The 21,277-nt window shown below is 39.1% G+C and overlaps 1 protein-coding gene across 2 annotated transcripts in view; it reads right to left on the reverse strand.

The window, feature by feature from the left end:
- LOC124158511 (UDP-N-acetylglucosamine--peptide N-acetylglucosaminyltransferase 110 kDa subunit) overlaps nt 1-21,277 on the reverse strand; it is a 155,289-nt gene that overhangs the window by 123,960 nt on the left and 10,052 nt on the right. The window contains exons 2-5 of one of the 2 annotated variants that reach the window (XM_046533634.1): nt 16,187-16,337; nt 7,620-7,863; nt 6,460-6,528; nt 775-971 (exon numbers count right to left, since the gene is read on the reverse strand). In XM_046533634.1, the coding sequence (XP_046389590.1) occupies nt 775-971; nt 6,460-6,528; nt 7,620-7,863; nt 16,187-16,337 (661 nt within the window). Of the gene's footprint in view, nt 1-774; nt 972-2,028; nt 5,642-6,459; nt 6,529-7,619; nt 7,864-16,186; nt 16,338-21,277 lie in introns of those variants that run through there. The other variant, XM_046533635.1, reaches the window with a different exon arrangement.

The raw sequence follows: 21,277 nt of genomic DNA on the forward strand, positions 1-21,277 counted from the left end.
CTTATGTATTACATCAATTCAAATCCTTGCTCTATTTGGCTAAAAGATCTATTCTCTTTACTTATAACATCTAGTATAATAAGATTTGAGTCTAGAGGCAGGTTGTACGCATGTTTTTAGATACATCTGAGAATGCAAGATTCAATATCGACAGAATAATGAATGAGACTAAGCATACAACTAAATTTTTTTCTTTTCTAGAGATTTCCTGAAAGGTGCAGAAAGGACAATTTCTAAAATGACAGAAAATCAGAGTCAAGTACAACACAAGCATAGAGTACACTACAACAAAAACCTTAAAAAATTGAGATGTTTATGGGGCTACGTGTGGTGGTAGCCTGGTAGGTAGAGCATTTGTCTGCTAATCGAAGGATTTCAGATTAAAATCTTGGGAGAAGCCTTTGGAAACCCCCATTAGAAATCCTGTGGCCCATGGCTCTCCAGCACTTGATGTGCACATGCCTGAGGCTATGCTTGAGGGCTTTACCCTCACCTACACAAATCAACCTTCAGGTTGAATCACCAAGTAAATGAAAGTAGGGGCTATGTGCACACTATTGTATCAGACAAACCTACAAACTGGACAACCAAAAGTGTTTCTTTTTCAATTTTACTTGCAAGACAACAAAAAAATAGCAGGATTTTATAGAAAGTTTCCAGTAAATAAAAGAATCCTCAAATAATTTACACCTGAAATAACCAACACCTACAATCACCACCATGAATGCTATCAAACAAGTGTCACACAATAAGAGAAAACTGAATGGCACTCACCTATCAAAGATTCGTGCCTCCTTCAAAACGTTGCCCAGGTTGATGTAGGCATCAAGGAAGTTGGGATCAAGGGCCACGGCTTTCTCAAAGTGATGGATGGCCAGCCAAATCTCGCCTTGCGCATTGAACACACACCCTAGGTTGCTCCAGGCGACAGCAAAGTCAGGTCTGGTCTCAATTGCTTTCAAGTAGCATGCCTACATAAGGGTGCAGGGCAGAGGAGGAAGAGAGAGAGAGAAGTAGGGAAGGGGGGAAAGTGCAGGGGAAAAACAGGTACGGTGCGTAACATGGCGGGCGGGATTTGTTCCATGGTTTTCCATTGATGGATTGAAACCATGGTGGGTTGGATGTGGAGAGAGGCAAAGTATTCATGTTTCCAACAAGGGTGTACCCGTCGGTGGAGGGTGATATTTTTGAGTGTTTATTTTTTTTGAGACCGCGCACAGAGGCATAGCACAAAGTGCGCAGAGATTGACGTGAGTGGAGGAAGGCGGGTAGCAAAGAGGATGGTGGGCAGAGGGGGGGAGGAGACAAAAGAAAGAGATCAGTGATGGCCCTTGAGTAGATGGGCGTTTGCTTACAGCTCGCGTCGTATGAAGAGTGAGGGCCACGAGGGGAAAAGAATTATTAAACCTACGCGCAACGTCGGCAAAGCACTGCCTGCCCCTTCCCACTGCAATGGAAACTACGCTAAGGTGTTTCCTAATGCCAAAAGTCACCCACCCCTGCTTACGCGCAGCAGCGTGGCAGGCCACGAGATGCGCGGACGGCCCACAACGCAGGCGATGGCAGTCGCGAGTCCGTTAAGGGGGGTGTGGAATTTTGACGAGACAAAAAAAACATGTGGTGCAATAAGAGAACACGGGAAAAAAGAAAAATTTTTCTTTTAGCCCCTGAGGGAGTCGCAGAACCACCAAGAGCATATGTCAACCGTCCAACTTCGTGGTGCCCTTCATGTAATTCCCAGCACGCAAAGCTTGTCCCTGGCTATGCAAGTGCCAAACTTGCAAATGCACCCTAGCTAAAGCGCGGTCGCGAAAGGAAGCATGCGCGAGGGTCCTGCTGCACCAATTATCCCAAGTGCTTACGCGTTTTCTTTGAAGAATAAGACACAGTAAGACGTCTATGTAGGATAAAGCTTAAGAAGCATCTTGTTCGTTGGCAACACAACATTACCACATTACATTCTTTAAAAACGACTTGCACTGGGATACTTCGAGGAACAAGGCCCTCTGAATCTTGCCCATACGTTACCTTCATCTTCTTTGTCTTGGTGTGGCACCATCGATAGCGTAGGGAAATCAAAACCTGTCACAGACCTCCTCCACCGTTGCCATAAAATGAGTGGTGGCCAAGCAGCCATACAAAAAAAGTGAAATCTAACATGATCTCATAAATACCAACTGACTCTTCACGAACACAAGGCCAATTCAGCCGTGAGCCCATTCAATTTTATGGAGCGCAAAAATGAATGGGAGCGAGCTCAAACAAGCAGTTCAAGTGTTTTTCACATGCATGGGCTCCGGGAGAGGAAGTCTGGATCGCTCATCTCTTTTTTGGTCTTATATTGCGGTGTGGCCGAGGAACGTACTTGGCACCAGTGTCGCAGGGAGAGCGTAGCGCCCAGCTGGCTCTGGGTGTGGGGGGGACCGACTCCTGCGAACCCCCCCCTCACTCACCACAACATCATCTACAACAGCTATTCACAGTGGTTGGGGAGAAAAAATGAGAAAGTTGACATTAGTAAGTAGTTTGTTCACAAGGTATGTAATCAATCACCAAAAACGAGGTGGGAGCCCTAGGGGGAATGCTTGCAATGTGAGTTTACAGGGATGTAATGCACTGCTATTCTTTTTTTCTTTTAAGCACAATGTTCAGTTGTCCATATTTACCACCCGTTCAGCCCTAATTAATGAATGGCCATTTATAAGTGCTTGGCACTGGTGGGTTCTTTATTGACTTTTAATCATCCACTAACTACACTTCTCTTCAGCAGTTCAAACATGTCATGCTTTTAGAGTGAATAGAACTTTTTAAACATATAAGTATAGGCCCAACTATTAAATTACTTTCAACAACTGCATACAACTCACATCTTAAGAACTGAACTTTTCCCATTGTATTGACTGATCTTAAAAGGACATATCTCTCTCTTTGCTACAATCTCAAATCATTTGGTAACTTGACAAAAGATTTCATTCCTCAGAGCCAAGCAATGAAGTTGAAAACATCCATTTTTAAAGCTGATTTCTTTTAAATTCAATGTGCATTTCACTTCCCCTAATGCAGAACATATTGCTGGGCTTTCCCCTACAACAGAATGAAGACACACACATATTCACTCTTCACTGGACTCCGGTACAAGCATCGGAGCACGGTGGGCCAACATTCACCTGCAAGCATGGCCCATATTGCAGGACCTTCAATACACCAAGAGACTCGAAAAAATTTAGACTTTCTTCACTGGCAGCGAAGGCAGGAGCATAACCTTGGCCAGAACCTTTCCTCCAGAAGGCAAGGATATGGAACAGGATCAACATTAAACCTTTCAAAATTCAAAAAAGCAATGCATTTTTGAGCTAAGGCTCAATATATTACTTCCATGAGCAAAATAACTTAACCTCCTAAAAATTAAGTTAGTTAGTTATAAAGATAACATGCATGTACTTACTTCCCCGTTGAAGTCATTTGAAAGGTTTAAAATAGGAGAGGTGAGAAAAATTTTAGGATATATTAAGTTTTGTTTGCCGATGAGGATAGGTGAGGACCAGGAAAAAAAAGCTTGTTTGACGCAGCTGCGCAGGCAACTCTCTCAAAGCATTTTTCAGGCAGATTCGCGTGAGCAGAGGACCTGACCAAATATGCTTTTGGCTTGCTCATTAACTCTGCGCACGACGAGGGTTATACCAGCGATTTGAGAGGGTAGCCTAAGTTTTGGTTGGAAACAGGGTTCAAGGAGCAACGCACGCGCTCTTGGGAGAGTCGAGGGGACGGAGCAAACAATCTTGTGCTCTTGCTACCTCCTGAAATGGCTCATTCACATGGTGCAAGAGCTCCCTAGTGATCTGACCCAATGATTTGGCAAACTAAGGCCCAACAAGAGCCAAAACCAAGCACTCTGTCGCCTCGCTCTCAAATCGCTTTGCACAAATGGGTGGCAAGCGCGCATCACCCAGCCAGTAAGGGAGACCACCCAACCCATTTCTCTATCACCCACACACCTATTCATGCCAAACATTGCATGGGCTTGAAAGACCGTAAAAGTTCTTAAGCCACAATTTAGAATGACTTCACTCAAATTCTATGGAGGTACAACTAATAATCATGTGATTAAAGATGACATAGAAATGGATGCAAGGTAGCCTCCCTTCGCGCAACATCACACCAGCTCAAACTTCTTTCTGCGCTGTCAGCAGAGGAGATGATGGCCACTGCAGATAACAAAAAACATAGGACGTAGGCATATCAACAGCTGTAAAAAGGTTCAGGTCATACTGGTCAGGATAGAGGGTTCAAGGTGATGACAGGACACGGCATGCCCGAGGCTGTGAACATGAAAGCAACTGGGATATCCAGGAATGGGCTGAAGGGACAGGATTCATTGGAAGAAGAATTCTGGCCAGGTTTGGAAGCATGTATACAAATTCCTACTGGTACTCTCTACTTCAAGGTTTACATAGGAGATGGGATAAAGGATGTTAGAAATTCAGGTTTGAAAAGCTAAAACCCTATTTTAAGTTCCCAGTCAAGTGATGGTAAATCAGCGAGGGAAAATTGTACACCTTAATCTTAGAATTACTCGAATGATACTCAAAACAACCTTTCATAATTTTCTTTCGAGAATATAAAAATCTACGGAAATAATAATTGCAATTTAACTTCAGATACTCTTAATGATTGATGGGCAAGAAGGGATAACATAAATCTTTCCATGTAAAATATAATACTCCAGCACGGTGATTTAAAACAATCTATGCCAATATATACTTTGAAGTTTAGATGGATATAAGTGCCATGAAGGAATGCACTTAATCAAATACCCGCCAATAAATGTCTACATCCTCTCAATATAATTATTTTGTAGTACCAAATTTGGCAGAAACTGATTAAATGAATGTTCCTTGATGGGTTGTTTGCCATCCCAATCTTTGAAAAAATGCAACTCAGTCCAGCAGTCATATTCACATAAATGTTTATTAAAAATTTTAAAATTAAAAGAATTACAAGAATAAATTAAGGATTCCCAAAAGTAAGGTCAATCTTAACCACATATCTTATTTATTACTTAGTATGTCTACACTTATATCTTCTCAGAAAAAAAATGTAAAAAAAGGAAAGATGGCAATCAGCGGTGACTTCTTCGCACAGATAATCTTCAAAACTTAAATTGGAGCTTTTTTAAAAATCCAGTAACTTTATTCCCCTCCCTAAAGAAAGAATATGAATTTACCATCAAGCCATTATTTATGGCATACAGTGAATGTCCGAATATTAGCCATCAATTTTACTCAAATACTGGGACCAAAGATTTTAAGTGGAGCCATCTCCAAAAATAAAATAATACGATAAATTGGCTGACAATTGAACGCTATCTGTTTAACCTTCTTTTCTCTGCTTTTTAAACCTTTGCAACAAGATAATAGAAGATACAAAATCAAGGGCTTCAATCAAACATTTGCTGAAAGAATTGGGGAAATTAAGGCATTCTTAACAATTTTATACAGCATATATTATCTATTATTATGTTTCTACAGTGAGTGGTAACTGAAAGCTGTTGACCTACAGTCATTTCACTTGAGAATAAAGATCAAAAGTTGTGTGGGTGAGATACATTCGAGGGGGATCGGGTTGGTGTGGTGGCTAGAGTGTTAGCTTCCCATCCGGCGGGCTCGGGTTCAAATCCTGGCAGTGGCAGAGAATTTTCAGAGACTGCCCGATCCCTGCTTGAATGTTGTGTGAAGGACAAGCGCAACACTCCATCCGTCGGATGGGACGTTAAGCTGTGGTCCCCTTTGCGCCTTTCGTTAAGAGCAGGCTAACGCAGACGCCGGGTTTCTCTCCACCCTTCCTTACCTACCCCTTCCCTCATGGCGCAAATGACCTCAGCTGTCGGTCGCCTCCTCCAAATACCATACCATACCGATACATTCGAATCGGGGCCAACCTCGAACAAGTACAGTACACCACTAAAATATTACACCAGGACATACAGAAACTTAAAATAGGGCAAGCCATGTCAGGGTTACACTGAAAATGGGAATTACGAGAAGAGAGTAGCAAAAGTGGATTTACAGTGTCCGTGCTCCGAGGACTGTGACCGAGTGTGTGGGAAGCAGCACTTCAGGGAAGATCCAATCAAATCTGTTACTCAAAAAAGCAAAAATGAATTCCAAACTGGAGGATAACACAAAAGGCAAATGATTAAAATTGTGAAAACAAACATTTTGCAAAAAAATGTTTCTCCTATCAGCCATGCTTCTCACACACATTATTATAACACCCACGCACACACACACACACATACATATATCAAGCATACTAAAATAACTATCATTGGAAAGATGCCAACTACAATGTTGCATGCATTGTAGGGCATCGGCCAGAAAATGAGGATTTTTATAGGAAAGATGGGTGCAGCACCTAGGTTTTCTTTTTCAGGGAAAGAGGAGAGGGCTAAAGTCTTACCTTTGCCTCATCCAGACGACCAAGAGCTTTCAAAAGATTACCCAGATCACTTCGCACACAATAAAGATCCTGGGGACAAAAGAAAAAAAAAATGCTCATTCATTGGAACCATGTGCAATAAATACTCTCCATCGATAACATTACACTAGTAGCATAACCACTAAGTCATAAATTACTTAAAAACATCACATATTTCCAACACTAAAAGCTGAAATCCTCTAATCAGACCTAAACAACATTCATGCACAGAGCCAAGAGTGGGGGCGGGAACCAATTTTTTAAATGATAATAATAAAAAAGGGGACAAAAAAGAGTGTTGAGTGTAGGAAAGTTTGACCAGGTTGCTTATGGAGCACGGAAAACACTATATTTCAACAATTTGAACACGATTTTCGTCGTCTTTCATTCTTCGGCTCATGATTTTGCCGCTTAAAAGTTATTTTACATGCGTGTAAGCCATGTTATTCCATTAAAATGAGGATCTGGGTAATTTTATTTTCGTTTTTCCAATATTTCGTGGTGAACAAACAGGAATTTAATGGAGGAATTCACAATTGCAAGCAAATCTTATAATACATTTTCTTTCCAATTGTTTGAACTAAAATGTAGAGAAAAAAGATAAAATAATGATATATAGATATTCAATAATGATTTAAAGAAAAACATTTCCTAAGAAAAATAACAGAATTTCTAACCATCAACTTGTTTTCAATCAATTTGTTTAACAAAATGACTAAAGTGGATGTGACTTTTTAAAGCCCTAATCGATGAGCATACTAAGGCTCAAAAGGCTCCACAACAACGTAATTAAAATTGTTTCAATAGTTACAGATTTGCAATTTTGGTGAGGAAACACAGAATACATGAAAATTACACCTGAAGAAAGGAGGTGCTTGAATAATTTAAAGAAAAAATAGATGTGCATAACACTAAGGCTTGAAAATAGGTAGGCTAATGCTGACGTAACTGCAGCAATATTTATAATAAACTACAATTGCAATTATGCACAAGTCCTACCAGTAGATATATTTGGAATTTGTCATAACCTAGAGACTACCAAAATTAACACATTCATTCCAGATGCTGTGAGGAATCTAACAGCATCACAATTATAATAAAACAAAAGTTCATAAAAAAAAAAGAGAAAATGAATTACTTACTGGGTTGTACTGAAGAGCAGTAACATATGCTTGAACAGCTTGTTCCATATCACCCGCAGCAACAAGGGCTGCGGCAAGATTGATGTAGCCATCAATGAAATCCGGTTTCAGCCGCACAGCATGCCTGTAATTCTCCAAAGCTTCCTGCAATTGGCTCCTTTCCTTGTAGACATTTCCAAGATTAGAGTACGCTTCAGCCAGGAGTGGGTTCTGCTTGATGGCTAGCGTACTGAAATGGGCAGACCTAAATCATGGAAGAGACAAATCAACTACGTGCCATGTCAACACACAAAATAACATAGCTTTCTTAATAACTTTTATACTGAAGGAATCCATTTAAATTAAGCAGGATCAATGGAAATGATATAAGAAATTGACTTTCCCTTTGGCATCATGTTATTTACATGCACAAGAAGTTCAAAATTCAAGCACCGTAACGACACATGCTTGTTGAAATCCAACACGGCAAAACGTCATATTGCACAGTGCAACTTATTGGTAAATGGGCTGGAATGTAAACATACAAATTGTCCCATAATTCTCAAATCAAAGTCAGACAGGAGTTTCATCTGCTCAATCTATGGGAAAGCATTGAGTGAAAGTGGATAGCTCAAACCATTTGGAAGGATCCTGACCATTTTCACAAAGTTGATTAGCTTGCTAATATGCCTTTATACAAACTTTTATACTTTATGCATATACATTATTGTTATTCTTATTATCACATTTAACCCAGTGGCACAGCGAGGGAATGTTTTGGGGGATAAACCCCCTACCCAGAACTCTTCGAGGAATTTTAAAATTTATTCCATATTACTTAATTTGATAACAATTACTAATAGAATAGTTTTACAGAATTTTTTAGAAATTAGAAGAATTAATAAGATATCCTCAAGAAAGTTTTAAAACTCACCATTTTGAACCATTTATCTTAAAACTTTTCTTGGGGAGGGCAAACGCGACTCCCGTATTCCATACCCCCAGTAAGTTACTCCTAAAACCCCCCCTTGCCTTAATTCTTAGCTGCTCACCTGATTTAACTATCAGTGAAGTTAATTAAGGTATGAAATTGAACTTAAAAACTGAATCAGAGGAAAAGCAGCTTTTACTTCTCAAGGTATCTTATGAACACCAAGCAATCAAAATCACAAGAGCTGCTGCAAAATTACACTCTTTTATTTTTTATAATATTTCCACGCCTTTTAAAAATTACATCGGAATAAGATAAGTCTACCAACTACTTTTCGCCAAAACTATTTTTTTTATGCACTTGATCCTCATTATTATTGCTGACCAATGCATCTAGAACACTGTCTTTCACCCATAGCATTAAAGAAAAGCAATAGCAGAGCAATTGGCAAAGAGTTCAGCATATGGAAAAAAAAACAGGAAAATCATCACAGGAGCAAAAAACTATACAGAATTAAATAGTCAAGTATGTAATGTGTGTCTGTCACTGATGAACTGAAAATTGAACAGCAGTCAACAAAAGCAGGGTTAGTAATTACCTTATCCATAAAATGTTTTTGGGGTTCCAATGCTATAAAATATTAACTTCATATTAGGATAGTTTCCTTAATTAAAGAAATCAAAATCTACTAACTGTGGTATGTGTCCCATAAATAAGAAGATAATTACATACTAGTGGCTGAAATTAACAAATCCCATTTCACTTGTATGTAAAAGGTCAAATTGAACCTTGAACGATATATCTCAGAATGGCGGCCATAATGGCTCTTTGCCATGTAATGCCACACAGATTTAGTTTGAGTGATGAGAGACAAGCAATGAATATCAACTGAACATTGGAGCATTTCGGAAGCATGTTCCTCAGAGAAACATGATGTAATAAATTTTCACAGACTACCTAGAAGATAACTTTCCATTGATGTGTCAAGCAGTACTTTTCATCATAAAACCTCACACATCACCAACAGCATTCTGCCTGAAAGCCCAGGCACATAAATGAATAATGTAATTTGTATGCTGGATAACTCAAGAGCTCACATGAGCTAGCTATTTGGGTGCATTTTGAGCCCTCTTGCATTCATTATCATCACATTTTACACAATTCATTTAATTTTTGATCCACTTCATCATTAATTGCCTTCATCCACTACGCGTTACATTCCTCTCAGGAATGTTCAACTAATTTCTTGTGCCGAACTTAATTTCCGACTCTACTATTATTAACTAAAGGAAAATGTTTTAGGAGAGCAGGATGGCTTGCCTTCGATTTTGGTTCAGACTCCCTGGCTTCAGAAGCCCTGTAGAGAATCATATCATAAGTCCAATGGATGTGATAATAGCTTTTAAGCGTGACTCATGTTTATTAACTTCGATAATATCAAACCAAAAGTAAGACTCTTCAAGATATAGAGTAGGATTCTGGAATTAAAATAGGTTTTGTACTAGATCAAGGTAAGTACTGTCATGACAGCAATTAGCCAAAAATCTTTTGTGCAAAGCCATCTTTAACTTTATGCTGTAGCTGAGCAGCTGCAGGTACTCGCTACATCATCTAGCAGCAGGGGGGTACAGCGGGTTATCTATGTTATATGTAAGATCTCCGTAGATGCTTCGAAGACTGAAGCATTTTTCGTGGCATTGAGATTTTCTCATTATAATTAATAGGGTGGTTTCCCATTTTTTTATTGCCTTAAATTGAAAGATTATTACTACTGGAGTATGTATTTCACACTTTTATATTTTTAAAAGATGATATATATTTTCCGCGATTAAACGAAAAGAGAAAATATTCAAGCACGCGAAAACGTGACAGCTAAGTATGAATGCTGGGAAAAGCCCATGTGTCGTCATTCTGGTTGCAGCTGCTCCTGTATAAGGCCACCTTGGTGCGAGGCAAAGAGCGCCGCTACGATCAGGCTGCTAGCAGGTAGCACTTGACTCAAATAAGGATTGTTAATACCCTGCCATACAAAGGAAACTTTCCAACCATAGGCAATTTTAACCCCTCAAGCACGGCAGACATTTAATTAAATCCCATCCCAGTGGCCGGATGAGATTTAAATGACTTCGTCTTTTCGGCATGCTATCATAAAAAAAATTTTAACTTTCATAATATATGATTAGTATCGTTGAAAATTTTTGTAAAGTTACATAATGTAATGCGCTACTATATGATAATTTTTCAAGCAACTTGAAAAATTGTTTATCGTTTTATATATCTCGTTCTCAAAACTAATGAATAAATTTTCAGTTTAGGTTCACTTAGGGCTTACAAGGCGGACCAAACACACTTGGGGCTCGAGGTGATGACACACAAGGAGAAGACAGAGAGAGGGCGATGAGCTTATAAGGAAGATATCGTATCTCAAGCTGAAGTAGCTGACACTTTTTGACGTCTCATGTTCAGATTAGGCAACTGTATTCAAGGTAGTACAGTTGAAGAAAGGCATTGATTTTTGAGGCAAACTTCGTCAACTCGCTCTTTTAAAACAGAATTTCATCGAAACATTTAAGAAAAACCTGAAGGCATAAAATCGCTATATACATTTTACTGGAATGAAAAACCTTTTCTTCAAAAAGCAGAGTAACTTTTTAAAATTGAAAATGCAAAACCTAGCAGAAAAATATTAGATACAGACGGTCAGGAGTACTGCTGACCGTCTGTATCTAAGAAGCGTACTGGGTATGCATGATGGCGTTGACGGGTTAAAAGGTGATTATTAAGACGTTTCCCTGAGCTCTGTGCCTCATGCATGCATTGGTAATCTCAGACGATGTAAAACTCCTATCTACTCGTATAGAAACCTGGTCCCTTTGACGTCACGTGGAGTGGAATCGCATGGGAGCCAATCTGGCCTTTTTCAAATGAGGATAAAATTGATCATTGCCATTCGTCTAAACCGGTATTTCTAAAACTAAATAATTTGTATATGTATTATGAATACACTAACGGTGGGTAACGAATCGCAATCAATGCCTTTTGTTTTCTTTGATGAAAGAAACTACTCTATAATGATAAGTAGAATTCATCTAGTTAAGATGAAACGCTGACAAGTATGTACTCCAGGGATTACTAACTTTCAAAGGAGACATGAAAAAATAATTGGAAACTACCCTATTTGAGTCAGTTATATACAGTACTTACTCAAATGTATAAATTCTTGGGAGGAATCCCTTCCTTTGGTTATTCCTTTCTCATAACATTACTCTTCAGATAAGTCACATTGTACAGTGCTACACAAAATTGCCAGAAATTTGAGGAAACAAGCTTTGTAATTTGAGCAATAACACCAGTAAATTCAAAATTTTGGGTTCTTTAAATCCATAGGTAGGAAAAATTGAGTTTTTGTCCATGAAAGATTCTGTAAACAACGACATGGATCAAAAAGAGATTATCTTTTAGTGCCAAATCACTGACATTGAATTCAAAAAGTTCAAAATGAGGGAATATGCATAGGCATACAAATTGAACTTACCTCAACTCACCTTGCGCAACATGGTTTGTTTTTATATCACTAAATTCTCATGCTTACTAATTCAACAACACTCACAATTGGTTTTTAATGAGTTTTAAAACTGTGGTTTCTGAACAGCAAGAAAATTCATGGCAATTCATACATTCTTAAATTTCAATATGCAAACATCTGTTGTGACTCACCATGCTCGTGTCATTACAGTGCCTAAATTTCTACATTTATGCACATGGCCTTGAAAAAACATAACAACAGAGAAACACAAATTTTGCCAAAGGGCATAAGTGTTTCTTTATTTACAGTGGAAGCCCCTTATAACGAGTACGGGATATAGCGACAAGCTCGAATTAGCGACAGCTACCCAAGGAACCATTTTAAACCCTATGATTTAAATGTAAAATAAATTCGTATTAGCGATAATGGCTCAATTCCTCTCTTGCGCCATTCGTAATTACGACAGGTTGACTTTTTGACCACGTGCCACATCTCTGGAATTCAATGCTTTTAAAACGGCATTTTTTCCGCCAACGTCGACGTCCACATGTTCCGTATTCTCCTATTCTTCTTTCCATAATAAATTTCTCGAGTACACATTTCATTGCTCTTTTGTCATCTCCCTCCCGCGCCTCCGCAGTGAGATTAAAAATTATTCCGCCCGTCTGCTTGCACCATGGCTGGTAAACGCAAGTCCTTGGATTTAAAGACCAAAATGAGAATTATTGCAGATTGTGAAAGTGGAGAGTGTTCAAATTTGGCAGTGCTTAAAGAAGGGCGTCCAAGCACCCAAAAACACCTGCGGCCCGGAGATCATCCGCAGCTAGAAACTGCTCTTTTCTCGTGGTATTGCCAGCAAAGAGCCGCAGGGATTCCTATCACCTGCCCAATGATGAAGGCTAACGCTGAGTATTTGTGTGAGAGGCTTGGTGAAGAGATTTTTAAGTGCTCGGATGGATGGTTTGCACAATTTAAAAATAGGAGGGGGATATCCCTTCACAAACTATCCGGTGAATCATCAAGTGTTGATGTTAATGCTGTGGAAGGCTGGGCTCCGGTACTTAAAGACTATTTGGACAATTACAGCCCCTGTGATATTTACAACGCGGATGAGACGGGCATATATTTTTAACCTTCTCCCGGACAAAACTCTCGCCACTCGAACGGACCCCTGCAAAGGAGGGAAGAAAAGTAAAGACCGCGTAACTGTTCTTTTATGCGCCAATATGGATGGTTCGGATAAATTAAAACCATTCGTGGTGGGGAAATCCGCCCATCTCCTATGTTTTAAGGGAGTTAAAACTCTCCCTTGCACTTACGAAGCAAATAAAAATGCTTGGATGACGGCTGCTATCTTCACGCAGTGGTTATGAGCGTTTGATGCCAGGATTGGTGAAAGGAATAAAAAAGTACTATTATTCATTGACAATTGCCCAGCCCACCCACCAATAGAAGTAAGAAACGTAAAAATTGTGTTATTGCCGCCTAACACTACGAGCGTTCTTCAGTTCCAGTCAGCATTCCTATCAAAAAGTGTGCGCTACTCCCGCTAGAGGTCTCTACATCCGCTGATATTGCGTCTGATTGCGTGAATCTCTACGAAACATAAATATTGCTAACAGACAGACAAAGAGTGGACTTCATTTATCATTTGTCCTTCTATTTATTTGAAACAGTTTTTCACCCTTTCCACCGAGGATAATTGATATGACTAATATGCTTTTAGATGCCGTAATGCTGTTCGGTTTCATGATTCCGATAGCATTTGAGTCGGCTGATTTGAAACACGATAGTAAACCATTCATACAGGCAGACTTGAAGCATAAGAAGATTACTTCCACCTTCATTCCGCCGTTAACCTGAAAAAGATAGAATTGCAATGCTCATGTGGAACCCTAAAATTTTATCACGCTCCTTTCGTCACCCAATTGCAGCAGTCACCCATCATTTTCATTACTACTCGGAAAGATAGAAGGTATGAATTTTTGAACAGATTCCGAAGTTTTAGCATTTAAGAGTCTGATGCATAGCCATAAATGGTAGTTATGACATGTATATTTGGAGCATCCCAGAAATAAGGATAATAACAGCTCATAATGCACAGTTCAGTACGAGTGAGTCTGAAGCTGGGACTTTTAAAATCGACTTCTTAATGCCTCGGCTTATAGCATCCTGCATAATTACAAATGATTTGATCATAGATTGCATGTGAATATGATCATTAGTGAATTAAATGTTCAAAATAATGATTTAAAACGGCTATCATGCTGCAATTTTCGCCTCTCAGCAGAAACAGCTGTGGTGACGCCTGATGAGTGATTTTTTTGTGACGATGTGGTTGCATTCGGTAACAACGACAACTCACTATAGCGACAGATTTCTCTGTTCCCAACAGCTGTCGTTATAAGGGGCTTCCACTGTATTTGTTTTTATTTATTCATAGTATTGCAATCCTATTGAAATAATTCCAATACCATCGTATCCTTGATGAAAGTTGTCTGCTAACCTGCAATTTAAAACTTATTCCCTGTTCACATTATTTATCATTAGGATCTGAGTTAACTAAGAATTCCTATATTCCTACTCAGCCGAGTTCTTTAGCTGTTATCTCCAGAAACAGCTACACACACAGATTCTGATGACAATTTTTGCTACCACGGTACTGATAAATATTTTGATATTACTCATCCTTCCTTTTTCTAGAAAATTAGTATTTTCCTGATATTTTGAATTCTTCCTTGACTGTAAAATGACCACCATAAAAAAGCCACCAAAATTCTGCCACACTCTGGGAGTCATTTCCCTCATCAAGAGGGCACACAAAAGACTGGATGGGTTATTACAGGAATTTTTGTATTCCTTGTGTGGGCCTCAGCTGATGGGCTATTTGAGGAGTGGGCTTGAAGAGACACATGTGCTTTCATGAGAAAGAGAAACGTGTAAGGGAAAAGTGTAATGAAGATTTCATGTGGAATGGAATGGGCAAGGGAGATCTCTCCAAAGAAAAGTGGAAAGGGGGGGAAACAACGGGAGGGGAGATAACAGGAGCATTGTACAGAAAGAGGTGAGCGAGTTCGTACTTCTTCTTTCTTTCAGAGGAAGGAGGTGATTGAATAATGGGTATTTTGGTACAGAATGTTTGGGAGGGTTTAGTTGGCAACGCTCTCCTTCCCCTAACTCATTCCAATGTGTATGCTGGGTTAGATTTCATGCTGAAGACAACTCAAAAAGTCTCCTTTTGAAACTGTAAGCATGCAATATTACCAGTGCAGATAAGAGTTTTAGGCACAGCCATCTTCGCTTGCCTAATTGCTTTAGACAGAGGTGCAAGGCATATGATGGGACAAGCAGTGCAAATCGTGCACACAGCACAGAGAGCAAAGCCTGAACTTCGAACATATAGAGGTGTTTCTTCCTTACTAAATAAAGTATACTGGGACTAGCCACAGGGATAACTATATGGAGTCCCCTGGAGTGATAACTTTACGGGGTTCAAATCCCTGTCAAGGAGAATGATTTTTTCTCCGCGGATTTTTCGCTTAATTTGTGCATTGCAGTTTACAGAAATTTTTAGCAATAAATTCTAATCAAGCATATTACAAAAAATTAACTCCACAGTAATGGGGAAGTTAAGAACAAATTATCATGGATGGAATGCTACGCCACATTCTTCTGAAAAAATAACAGCCAACTGCCACTCACATTTAATTGAAATTGAGTTGAGTAGTTTCTTAGCCTCATTAATGTCTTTTCTGAAGTTAATTTCTCCAATTCATACTACATATATCAATTTAATTTTTCATCCCAAGATATCTTCTTCCATGATTCAAGGTTTGGAATTAATAAGACATGGGTTTAGAACTCATGAGGCACCTAAACATGACTTTGACACCACACTACCTAAAACCTGCAATCTAATTTTCCTGGTAATCCATTATTGACCAAACCCATTGTCTTAACTCGCTCGTCTTTGAACGAGATATAAGGATTAGATCCAGAGATGAAGAGTTATTAAAACTAACACCTACAAAACACAGCATAAAGCAGATGTGTCCTGTTATGTGAATATTGGTACTTAGGAGATGGCGAGAGAATTAAAGACATTCACAGCAACACTTTCAGCAAACTCACTTGTCCAGCCTCCGGCATTGGAAGTGGATTGAGGATAATAGAAGTAAAACACCAGTGTTGTTACTCTCTTGCCTCCATAACTGCATACAGTGTCTCTCTGCATTTTCATAATCACCAGCTTGATACTCTCGATGAGCTAATTCCAGCAGGCCTAAAAAGAAAAGAGAATTCTTTCAATCACATTGCCACAAAAAAAAAAAAAAACCTTCACACAAAAAAGTTAGCATTCTCATTGACCACCATTTTATTTCACTGGCATTTATTTACATATAACCCCACTTGGGAAAGGCTCAAGCTTCGGCTTGAGCCAGGCCATTTTCTCCACACAGAACATAGGAATAATATATGTGTATCATTCTTGGGCTCACATCAAGGTGGCAATTGATATTAGATGCATGACAACTGTTGAATACCGCACTGGTTACATCTGCCATTAACCATCAACTATGTAACAAGCTCAGGAACTTTGCCAATCTACATAGCTTTCAATGATCTAATTGCATAATTGCTCATCTGGCATTCACTTCAAGGAGCTTCTACAAGATTAATACAATCTTGTGTAAAAACGAAGCCTGTTAAATAAATTAAACTAAAAATTTATGAAAATTGTAACTTAAGATTTAATTGCTTATACAGTTGATTCCGGTTAATGGGTCCACCGGTTATCTGTGGCAGCCGCTTAACCCTCATATGGATTATCTGCGCCTTAGCGGCGCTCGTGGTTTTAAAAGTGGTGTAAAAATTTTCCATTGGATCATTTTGAAATTTTCAGTAGTCTATTTTTTCTGCTTTCTTCGTCTACATATAAAATTTTGTTTGCATAGTATCAATAGTTTACATTTTATTGGCCTCTAATGAAAAAAGTTACGTCGTTGGATTTACTGCGCCACTGCGGCGCTCAGTATTTCCTCGTCGCTACGTCGGGGACTGCACTCTCAATGTTAATGTGAAAGCAATTATGTTTCGCATGAAATGCTATAATCTATTTATAATATTATTATTTAATTTTCTAAACTTTATAAACAAAATGAAATTGTTAAACAAAAGGAAATATTACTATACCAATTTTGCTTTCTATTTTCGCTAAGAATCAAAATGTTTGCCTCGATATAATGTTCATAGACACAACCTCATGTTTTTTGCAAGAATTATTCATAGAAACTGATGTCTAAGCTAGGTTGTTTTTTCCATGGCATCCGTCTTAGTTTTGCTTGGGCACCTCCGCGTCCACGTACCTGCCGTGGTGATAGTCACCTTTGAGTAAATCCCAGTGTTACTCTGTTTAGAATTACACCAAGCAGCAATTCTAAGAACATTTTAACATAATGCATTATCCGAATTCGTAGAATAATGCTTCCTCACCGTCGTGTGAATATTTCTTGTTGAATGACCAACTGTAACTTGCCAGGAGATTCAGAGGTTTCACCGACTACCGTGAAGAACACATTGCACGGTTACTGTTATATGTCTTGTACCTCTCATTCGAAAATATTCCTTTGCGGTTACGATAGTCAATGCAAAATTGCTGACGTTTATATAATTACCAATGACGTGACAATTTACCATTGGGGTGAAATCAAGATAACAACCCAATTGTGTGATAGAAAATAATTTCTTTTTCCTGGCCATTAGTTCAGTATTTACATGGTAAAAATCGTTTCATGATGAATAGGAGAATAGACAATTTACCGTGAAGTGAAGATTTGTAAATATATTTCTCGTTTCTTTGTGTACTCAAATGCACAGATATTTTATTCATTGAGATTTTAGTAACGTGAAGGGGTGAGTGAGAAGGAGAAAGGAGAAGGAATGCCAGGTAGGTTGTTTTGAGGTGAAGGGGTGGTAGTGTGTCGACTGCCAAGGATCAGGGAATACCCAGATCGTTAGGCCAGGTAAGAGTAGAAAACCCTTATCGCGAAAAAGGTTGGGAGTGCAAGGAGACAATTAGATACAATAGCCTGCTTTTTCTTTATCTTTCCATCGCTGCATGAGGGACAGGGAACAAAAGCCTTGTCAAAACGCCTCGCGGTGGCCCTCCCTTCATTCCAAGAAGGTCCAGCTCGGGTGGGTCATTAGGGCGGAGAGAAGTTCAATGAACTTTTGTAGGAGGGGGGAAGAAGGTGGTGAATGACGAATAAGGAAGCTTAGTGGGAAGGTATGGATAGTCTCAATGTTTGGGTGAGTGACATGCTATGGAAAGAAAAGGTGAGGGAAGTCCTCCCAGCTTGAAAGTATTTTTGTCACCCCAGAACATTCTTCCTTCAGTCCCTCACGTAGAGCTGGACAAAAGAAAACAGGCGCCTGTTCCTTCTTCCCTACCACCTATAACCCATACTTCTAAGAAATTATTTTCTTGGATTTCCCACCAATCCAGGAGTAAAATCTCATCTGGTACACTCCCACGCATCACATTTACTCGTCCGTCTCTATGGAAACGTCCTCAGTGAGGGAATTGGGCTCCGCGGTCGGAAAAAAATATCGGCTCTTCTAGCTCAACCTCCGAAGCGGCGCTGGGTTGTTGGACACGTCGCTAATTATACCATATTCGTTATATTTCAAAACACATAGGACTATATTTTTTTGATTCCAGGTTATGAACTCCCAGAATATTCGTAAGATTTGCCTTGATCGCCAGAATCCTGTAAAAATCACGAAAGTAACACTCGTCTCTTATCACTTTACCTACAGCTGTTTCATTATTAACGTTTAAAAACTTATCCTTCTGTATACACTGCAAAGATAAAACATATGGGTGGACGCAGTGAAGAAAAATTATGTTATATGGGCATAAACGAATTTTATTCGGTACTCATTTTTAGTATTTAGATACATAAAAATATAAACATTAAAAAGCGGGGTTAGTCCAGCACTGCATATCAGAAAAATATTTCAAACAACCATTACACACGAAATTAAAGCATTCATTAGGAAATAACAGACAAAGGGAGAAGAAATAGAAAGCATCACGGCAAAAAATGGAAAAGAATGCAGCGTTCAAGATTTTTTGTAATAACTTCCACAAGAATGGGTTAAATCTAGAAAAACACGGTGAGAAATGAAGATAATAGATGTATTTACCATTATTAATCAGAAAACTTGTAAATTCAAGTTAACTTTGAAAGATAATAGCAAAAAATGACGCGGCGCCTAAAATCCAACGACGTAACTAAATTTGTAAATCCATATGAGGGTTAATTGGGACAGCATGCCGCCTTATTGGGCCATGAGTCGGCGAAATTGACTCTATACTTGAGACGAAATTAAAAATTTTTTGTACCAAAATACTGTTTTTTATCATTCTAATCTTTCAATTTAGTCTTATTTCTCACAAAAGTACCTCTTCTTGCCTTATTCTTAAAGCTCTTGTCGTTACAATCTTTGTTAGAGGATTCGGATTCCGTTTCCCGGCCATAAGACCTCGTTCACGTAGTATTGTTTTTATGAGGACAGGACTCCAGTGGCGGTAGTTGGGCTACAGATGATAGAATGAAACCGGGATAATGATAATGAAAAGAAGTGGCAGCACCCATGTTGAGGATACATACACGATAGGAGTGGGTATGAGCCAATAGGAATTACTGGCCAATGTTGAGCAGAGGAGACTGGTCGAGATACACAATGTTGCTTACCAAGAGGTTTGTGTTTGCAACACCTTGCACAAAATTCAACTGACTCATGTGGTCTATTCCTTCTCCCCATTCCCACTATACAACTAAGCTATTGCCATCGGAAGACTACGATGTTTCTTTGTCCCTTATTCTTTTTTCCATCCCCATCTCAGCAGTTGACACATGCCCAGAAGTCGTAGTTTCTCTTCACTCACAACTAGTCAACTGAGAACGAACAGTCTAAAACCAGTGTCTGAGGTGCACATGTTTGGTGGGATTTATCTTCTGTTCTACGACCTAAGTGAACCCGGAATAAGTGATATTGTTCAAGTGCCAAGAGTTCAATAACAAATTGGGTAACATGCTGTTTAAGGACCTTTCACTTGCTGAAAAAATTGTTATACTGGACAAAATTAAAGATTATCCCCAATCCAATCATCACCATTTGGCTGAGATAACTGGGGTGCTGCAATCGACGATAGCTTGGTTATTGCAGCAACAGGATAAACTGAGAGAAGAATGGAGTCACAATGGAAAGCAAGCACCACCTCAAAAACGCAAACGTCAAGGTAAGGATACAGACGTTGATGACACTTTAAACCAATGGTTTTCGATTGTGAGAGAATGAGAGGGTTACTTTTGCAGTCCATTGTTAACCCTTTTACTGCCACCAGGCCGATATATCGGCCCTCGCTGGTTGGGCGAAAACTGCCAGGGGCCGATTTATCGGCCCGAATGATTTCACTTTTTTCGTGATTGTGGCCTTTTCAACGGCTGTAATTTATGTAAACCCCCATAATCTCCCCATGGTTATAAGGTATAAATATTCTAGACGTATAAAATAAAATTAAGTAGCTGAAAAATTTTTATATCTGAAATGTTACTCATTCCGGAAAAAAGCCTTGGCAGTCTTCGTACATCCTATCTCAAATGGGCTGGCAGTATAAGGGTTAAACAAGAAGTCGGAGGAACTAGCTTTGAAACTAGGTCATGACCATTTCAAGGCAACACATGGTTGGCTGTCTAGACGGAAGACCAGAAACTAAATAAAATTTAAGATAGCTGAGAAAAAAATGCTGCTGAGTGCAGCAGAGTGGAAATTGAACTAACTACCCAAGTTACTCCATAAGTTTTGTGGTGATGACATTTATAACGCCAATGAAATAGGACTGTGTCACTGAGACACACCAAATGACTCCCTTCGTTACAGTTATGCAGGACTAACGGGCTCCAAAAAGGCGATGCAATGCATCACTGTTTTGTGCTGTTCAAATGTTTCGGGAACTAATAAAAAACTCTTCTTTTAATGATGCCCTTATCCTTGGTGCAACCAATGGATAAGGGGTTTATTAAACATTTGAAAACACTTTACCGTGTGAAATTAGTAGATTATATTCTGGAACCTATAGAAGATAACCTTCTGACATCGTCAACCACTGCGAACAAAGTAACTATGAAGGTGAACATTCTGCAGGCGATAATG

Source organism: Ischnura elegans, chromosome 5, assembly GCF_921293095.1.
Source record: "Ischnura elegans chromosome 5, ioIscEleg1.1, whole genome shotgun sequence".
Classification (NCBI taxonomy): domain Eukaryota; kingdom Metazoa; phylum Arthropoda; class Insecta; order Odonata; family Coenagrionidae; genus Ischnura; species Ischnura elegans.